The sequence below is a fragment of the Lactuca virosa genome, chromosome 5, assembly GCF_052849685.1.
Source record: "Lactuca virosa cultivar CGN04683 chromosome 5, Lactuca_virosa_CGN04683_v6, whole genome shotgun sequence".
Lineage (NCBI taxonomy): Eukaryota > Viridiplantae > Streptophyta > Magnoliopsida > Asterales > Asteraceae > Lactuca > Lactuca virosa.
In genome coordinates, this window is record NC_136430.1 from 274,507,370 (window position 1) to 274,515,626 (window position 8,257).

Consider the following 8,257-nt stretch of genomic DNA (forward strand, 5'->3'; position numbering starts at 1 on the left):
GAGAAAGCTGTGTGCTGAGAAAGTGTTGTGTGCTGAATTCATGGTCTGGGTGAAGAAGACAGGAACCTGTGTGGTGAAGCTATCTATGTGAAGAAGCTAGTCAAAGTGAGGAAGAAGATCAGAAAACAAAGTTTTGGTGCACCTGCAAGTGTGTGTTGGTGGTTTGAAGAAAGAAAGAAGATCCTAAATAATTCAGATCTGTGTGATCTGTGTGTGTGTGTGATCTGTGTGGTTGGTTCTGTACAAGAAGAAAGGTCAAGTTAAGGAAGATGCCAGCAACAAACCTGGGAGGATCAAGTCAGGTTGTACCCGTGACCACTCAAAGTATCCCGCTGCAATGCCCCAAGTTAACAGCTACAAATTATACAAGTTGGTCGATTATGGTGGAGTCGATCTTACAAGCATACGGCTTATGGGAAGCGGTTAATCCGGAAACTGGAAAAGGGATTGAGGCAAAGAAAAATTTGATGGCAAGAGCATTTGTGTTTCAAACTCTACCTGAAGATATATTGCTTCAAGTGGCTAAGCATAAGGATGCAAAAGATGTGTGGGAAGCGCTTCGTGTGCGGTATTTGGGAGCCGAAAGAGTTCAAAAGGCGAGACTGCAAACACTTAGAACCAAGCTAGAGATGTTGAAGATGAAAGAGGGTGACACGATTGATGAATTTTCGGGAAAACTTAGTGAGATTGCATCCAAATTCAAGAGTCTTGGGTCTAGCTTGGAGGATGAGATAGTGGTAAGAAAACTTCTAAATTCAGTTCCTAAGAAATTTTTACAGATTGTTGCATCTATCGAACAATATTCAGAGATAGAGGACATGTCACTTGAGGAAGCTGTGGGGAGGTTGAAAGCATATGAAGAGAGAATCAAGGTTCTTGATGAAGATGAGAGTGATCAAAATCAAAACAAACTTTTACTGTCAAAAGAGGAATGGGAAGAGAGAACCAAACGTGGTAACTTCAATCAAGATCAATCTGGACAAGGAAGAGGTCGGGGTCAAGGAAGAGGTCGTGGTAGAGGTCGAGATGGTCGGTTCCAAAGTTATGAAGATCGAAGGGAGCAAGGTATGTATCGAGACAAGAGACATATTAAATGCTATAATTGTCAAGAATATGGACATTATGCAGCTGAGTGTCCTAAGAAAGAAATAAAAGAAGAAGAAGCTAATATGATTCAAGATGATGATGAGCCAGCACTGCTTTGAGGAATCAGATTACTGTCAAGATTAAGAGGGTGAGTGTTGGATAATCTTGACATGGATGGGCTGATTTGAATAATGGGTTTGGGTCAAAAAAGATTAGTCTTTTATTTGTTTTGTTTAGTATTTGAATAAAGGAAATTTGACCAGGTTCAAGGCAAGAAAACGTGGTATACTTGGTCTTATAGTGTCCTATTCTAGTGGCTAGGTTTTAGTTTGGTTTTCTATGTTTCCGTTGTGTATTTGTAGGCTATTTATAGCCCCTTTTTACTTTTGGATTGAAGAGTGCCGCCTTTTGAATAGAAATCAGTTTCCTGTTTCCTCTTCTTCTTATTTTCGTGTGTAGCAACAACAAAGAACACTTCCTTGTTTTCCTTTTATTTGTTCAGGGGCTGTAGGGGCTGCTCCAACATGAAATTAGACAGAAGAAGTAACAACAAACAGCCAACAAAACTGTAAAAAATGACGTTTTTGCCCCTTGGTCATAGAGAAATAAGAAATAGTTGGGGACAGAAAACAAAATTTCTATTTTTCACTTTAATCTACAGTAAAAAAAAACCCACAATATTAGTGATTTCTCACAAGAAAAAAATATTGAAAAATTAGATAGAATACATATTAGAAAGGGTTAGTAACCAATCAGAAAATTCATACAAGTAGTTAACTCATAGAAGATATAAATTTAAAAGTTCATTACTATATTACTTGCAAACAACGAACATAATTGTAAAAAATGACGTTTTTCCCCTTGGTCATACAGAAATCATAAATAGTTGGGGACAGAAAACATGTAGAATGCGATTGGTCCTCAAGTATAATACATAAAGTTTGAAATGATAAAAAGAAAGATAAGTTGGGAGTTTTCAGTCTCAATGATGGAGCAACGGAATGGTTGATTCCATTGGAGTAAAAAAAACTTGTGTAATGATGGAATGGAATGTTTGATTCATACTCATTCCTTATGTTTTCTTTTTGAGTCGCCATCAAGTACAGCCATCAAAAGCAAAAACAGACAGAAAGAAAACAATATATAATGATACACAGGTAAATAATTGCTTATGAAATCTAAACACATAAACTGTTCACTTAAAACAATAATGACATGATTTGCAAAATAACTCATCATTAACTCAAAAGACTTTGCTATCCTGATCTAGAAAATCACGTATTAGACTGTGTGATGATGCAGAGCTTTGGAACATGATGCTGTAAACTCAAACTTTGAAGAGATAGTTATAACAGACGAATTGAAATGTAGTTATACATAGTTTATAAAAATTATTTTGGAAAGGATATCAAAGTTCGATGTGAAAAGATACAGTATTCAAAATATTAGCTATTAATGAAAGGGATTGCCGTGAATTTCAAAGGGATTTCCGAAATTGTCTTTGAAATTTAGGATGGTTTATTTTTGAATGTAATACATTTTTAATACATTCATTGATTTCTTACCAGACACTTTAATGATATATTTAGCTTTCTTTAAATATCTTTAAAATGTAGTAAACATTTATATTTTTTAGATTAATAAAAAAGCCAAAAAACCACAATTTGCCAAGTGGAATTCAAGCTTCTCGAGCGCAAAAATTATGTCAACATTACAACTTATCTTTGATATGTTGTAACTACGGACATATTTTCTTCCAGAGGCAAAGCCTTTAACAATAATTTTGAAAGCCATTTTTCTACCAATAAGTTCATTAATCTCAACAGGAAAATCAACACTCTTACCCATCTACAAAAAAAAAATGTAAACAAAACAAAAGTTAGAATGAAAATGTAGAAATGATTAGAATAAATTATAGATTTTATAATATATATACCTTTTCATACCTTTCTATCAAATCTGATGTAAAAATGTTTATAATACTTCTAACATCCCGGTCAAACAGAGTTAGCGTCACTACTCCCACGACGTGGCAATGTGAGGCCATGACGTGGCAATGTGAGGCCATGACGTGGTGACCTATCCACCTGACTGGACCGTTGACTTTGACCATGATTTTGACCAAGTGTGACCTAGGGATATTTTAGTTTAACATGTTTCAAGTACTTCCGGTTCTAAGGGGAAGGGCTCGGGTTGATCGCATTGCACGCATCCATGATTTTTGCATGTTAACTGTGATGTAAATCTGGATGATTGTCGTTATACATTGATTTTTCATATTATGGTTATCTATAAACAATGAATGGTTGGTGGTTTTTATCTAATCTAAAAATGAAATTTTTAGTTATGAATTTTGGGACGTTATAAGTTGATATCAGAGCCTTGGTTTGAGGGATACAAGCATACCCTCGGGTGTGTCGGAACTCGAATTGAGGATTTGGAAAGTTTTTTTTTAATAAAAGGAAACGGTTTTTCTAAGAGGTTTCGAATGAAAGAAAGGGGTGTGGTGCATGCAATTGATCGAGCTCGAGTAAGTTTTCCCAAAATACCCATACATGGTTTGTGTGATACTTGGAATTAAGAATCTGTGAATCTCATGCTAGATTAGGGCTAAGGATCTGCTTAGGATTGCATGATAGAATGCTAGGAGAGATGCCTTTATTTGCCTACTGTATGAGCTTGTAGACTTGCATGCTAGTACTGATCAATCAATGATATGATTGTATGTTTAGGTTATTCTTTGTTTTTGATTACTCAATGCTCGAATGCTGCTTGCTTTGTGATTTTAGGAGTTCCCATTGACATCAACTAACTAGTAAGCAAATATGCTAAGTTACATATTATCGAGATTAGATAAATTCAAAAGGTTAGGTTTAATTCTATTGCGCAGCTCTTGTTTGAGTCCAACCGTTATAGTGTGAGAAGGATCCGATTACGAGCAGGCGATGGTTAGTGGATGTCACGAATGCTTTCCGCACTAGCTGTTGTCCTAAGGGGGAAAAGGTCAGACTTGCATCCTACCTTCTGAAATACAGAGCACGAGACTGGTAGGAGGTGGTTGGTCATGCCTTGGGAGGCAAGGTTGTTGAGTCGATGACTTGTGAGTATTTTGTGACGAGTTTTTGGACAGAGTTTGCACCTGTGATTGAGGTCCAACAGTTGGCAAGGGAGTTTCAGGACCTTCGCCACACTACTGAGACAGTGGCGGAGATCACCGTTATGTTCCGTGAGAGAGCATTGCTAGTTTCATAGTATGTGGAAGACGAGGATATGAAGAAGGCGATTCATCATGATATGATGAGGAGCGATATCAGGCAGTTTGTGAGTATATCCAGTTGCACATTGGAGGATATGGTGGAGCGAGCCAGAGAGAGGGTGATTGACCCGGAGATGGAGAGGAAGAGGAAGACAGATCAGGCTCAGGGTTTTGAGGATTCGGGCAAGAGGCCCAAGGTGTTTTATTCAAGATCAAGGGGCCAGCAGGGCTAGGGCCGCTACGACAAGACGCACAATGGAGCTTGCAGGGTGGGTGGTTCTGGCTGCTTCAAGTGCGATAGGACGAGATTTTCGATGCTCCGGGGGAGTTGGATTGTCTATTAGAGGTTGAGATTGTTGATGATCGTCATGTGCGAGTATTGAGGGTTCATTGGGGTTGTGTATTGGAGTTGTTCAGTGAGCGGTATCTGATTGATTTTGTTCCTATTCCTCTGCGTGAGAGCACAATTATTGTGAGGATGGATTGGATGAGCCCCAATAGGGGAGAGCTAGTGATTCAGGGAGAGCGTGTTCGGCGTGGGCCGACTCTATGTTCAACAGCTAGGGCCAGGCGCTATCTACAACAGAGATGTTCTGGGTTTGTGGCTTATGTGATGGATACTCAGGAGAAGGGTAAGACGGTGATGGATGATGTACCGATTGTTCGGGAATACCCGGATGTGTTCCCGAAGGATTTTCCTAGAGTGCCTCCGGAGAGACAGGTGGAGTTTTGGATTGACTTGGTTCCAGGTGCGGCTCCGATAGCCAAAGCACCTTATCGGTTAGCACCTCCTGAGATACAAGAGTTGTCTACACAACTGCAGGAGTTGTTAGACAAGGGATTTATTCGGCCAAGTAGTTCGCAATGGGGAGCGTTGATCTTGTTCATGAAGAAGAAGGATGGGTCGCATCAGATGTGTGTAGACTACCGAGAGCTGAATAAGCTAACGGTGAAGAACCGTTATCCACTCCCGAGGATTGACGATTTATTTGACCAGCTTTAGGGTGCATCTTGGTTTTCCAAGATTGATCTGTGTTTGTGTTATCATCAGATGATGGTAAGAGAGGAGGATACGCAGAGGATGGCCTTCCGGGCTCGTTATGGTCATTACGTGTTCGTGGTGATGCCCTTCGGGATTACAATTGCTCCATCCGAATTCATGGATCTCGTAAATCGCATATGCATGCCTATACTGGATCGGTTAGTGATTGTATTTATTGATGACATCCTGATTTTTCCAAGTCCCAGGAGTAGCATGAGGAGCATTTGAGGGAGGTATTGGACGCTCTAAGGAGGGAGAGGTTGTATGCAAAGTTCTCCAAGTGTGAGTTCTGGTTGCGCGAGGTGCAGTTTCTAGGGCACCTTGTCAACCAGAATGGTATTCTGGTCGACCCGGCTAAGGTCGAGGTGGTGATGAGGTGGGAAGTTTCGAGGTCTCCATACGAGATTCATAGTTTCCTTGGATTGGCAGGTTACTATCGGAGATTCATTCAAGATTTATCCAAGATAGCAGTTCCTTTGACCAGGATGACGAAGAAGACTGCCACTTTTCATTGGGGGTCTTAGCAACAGTCATCTTTCGAGACTCTGAGGCAGAGATTGTGTGAGGCGCCGATTCTGACCCTGTCGGAGGGTATTGAGGATTTTGTGGTGTACTGTGATGCATCAATCATCGGTTTGGGTGCAGTATTAATGCAACAGGGTAATGTGATTGCTTACACTTCGAGGCAGCTGAAGCCACATGAAACGAATTATCCCACACACGATTTAGAGTTGGGGGCTGTGGTGTTCGCCCTCAAGATCTGGCGACATCATTACCTCTATGGGGTTCACTATACTATTTACATGGACCATAAGAGTCTGAGGTATTTGATGGATCAGCCGAATCTAAACACGAGGCAGCGTAGATGGTTGGACGTGGTGTAGGACTATGATTGTGAGATCCTTTATCACACGAGAAAGGCCAACGTGGTGGCTGATGCTCTCAGCCGCAAGGCGGTTACTGCCCTGATCAGGGATGTATGTTTGAGGACGACCATAATTACCCCACTGTTATAGAAATCAGAGAGGCTTAGGTTGAGGCTATGAAGGAAGAGCATCGGAAGAGTGAGCGCATAGTGGGCTAGGTGGCTTCCTTCGATTATGATAGTCGGGGATTGTTGACCCTTCATCGGAGGGTGTGGGTTCCATACTGGGGTGGTGCGCGTTAGGTTCTGATCGAGGAGGTGCACAAGTCGACATTCTCTATTCACCCCGGAGCAACAAATATGTATAGAGATATCTGGCCTGATTATTGGTGGCCATGTATGAAGCGTGACATGGCCTGGTATGTGGAGAGGTGCCAGAATTATAGGAAGTCAAGACCGAGCATCAGCAACCCCATGGCAAGATAGAGCCGTTGGGTATTCCCGTTTGGAAATGGGAAGGGATTACGATGAATTTTATCACCAAACTGCCTAGGACGGTGCACAGAGTGGACTTGATATGGGTCATCATGGACCGATTGACCAAGCGCGCGCATTTTATTACAATTCAGGAGAGCATATCGGTAGAGAAGCTGGCCGATATCTATCTTCAGGAGGTGGTGGCACGACATGGGGTGTCAGTTTCTATGGTCTCTAGTAGGGATGTTCGGTTTACTTCCAGGTTCTGGAAGAGATTCCATGAGGAGTTGGGTACTCGTCTGCACTTTAGCACATCTTTCCACCCGATGAATGATGGACAGAGTGAGCGGACAATCCAAAAATTGGAGGACATGTTGCGGGCATGTGTAATGGATTTTGGCAGTAGTGGGATATGTATCTTCCTTTGTAGGAATTTTCGTATAACAATAGTTACCATGACAACGTTGATCGACCTCCTTTTGAGATGCTCTATGGGAGAAAGTGTAGGACCCTGATATGTTAGGGTGAGGTTGGTCATCGGGTTATGGGGAGTACCGATGTGGTACTCAAGACGACGAAATTGATTTAGCAGGTCCGCGGTAGAATTCAGACAACACAGTGCCGACAGAAGAGCTACACAGATAGACGTCGGTCGGAATTGGAGTTCTAGGCTGGGGACATGGTACTCCTGAAGGTGTCACCTTGGAAAGGTGTCATTCGATTCAGGAAGCGGGGCAAGCTAGGCCCCAAGTATATTGGTCCTTTCAGGGTCTTAGCCCGAGTGGGCAGGGTGACGCATCATTTGGATCTGCCGGAGGAGCTCAGTCAGATTCATAGCACTTTTCATGTCTCTCAGCTGCGGAAGTGTTTCATTGATGATTCCGTATTGGTTCCATTAGAGGACATTCAGGTGGATGATCGAATGAATTATATAGTGAGACCAGTAGCGATCCTCGATAGGAGGACGAAGACCTTGCGGGACAAGGTGGTGGATCTCATGAAGGTGCGGTGGCAGCATCGAAAGTGTTCAGAATGGATGTAGGAACCGGAGGAGGAGATGACAGAGAACTACCCCGAGTTGTTTGAGGTGGCGGACTTCAAGGACGATGTCTAATTCAAGTGGTGGAGAGTTGTAACAACCGGTTTCTCTAAGTTAAAATCTTTATAAATAATTTTTGAGTTTTAGTTGACCACGACGTGGTGAAGGCTCACCACGACGTGGCTATGCTAGAATGTTCGCGGGACTTTAATGAGTCCCCACGACGTGGAAATGTTGGCCACGATGTGCCAAGCAGCTGAACGTTTAACCCTAATTTCTTGGGTATTTAAAGGAAAGAGGGAGGTTACGGTTGCCCACCATCGACCTCCATCACTCTTAAACCTATGAGTTCGTAACCCTAATCTCCTTTGAAACTTTTTAGCTCATTTGGGCGTTTTTGGGTGGTTTTTAGTTCCTTCTTGAAGAAAAAGACTCCATTGGTGTATTGTTGGAGCAAGTAAGCTTCTTTCCATCATTTTGTGTTGTTGATGG

At 41.9% G+C, this 8,257-nt stretch overlaps 1 protein-coding gene across 1 annotated transcript; it reads left to right on the forward strand.

The window, feature by feature from the left end:
• Positions 1 to 269: 269 nt before the first annotated feature.
• On the forward strand, positions 270 to 1,205 carry LOC145112768 (uncharacterized). Its single transcript, XM_079048897.1, has one exon. The coding sequence runs from the start codon at positions 270 to 272 to the stop codon at positions 1,203 to 1,205; it is 936 nt and encodes a 311-aa protein (XP_078905023.1).
• Positions 1,206 to 8,257: the final 7,052 nt, after the last annotated feature.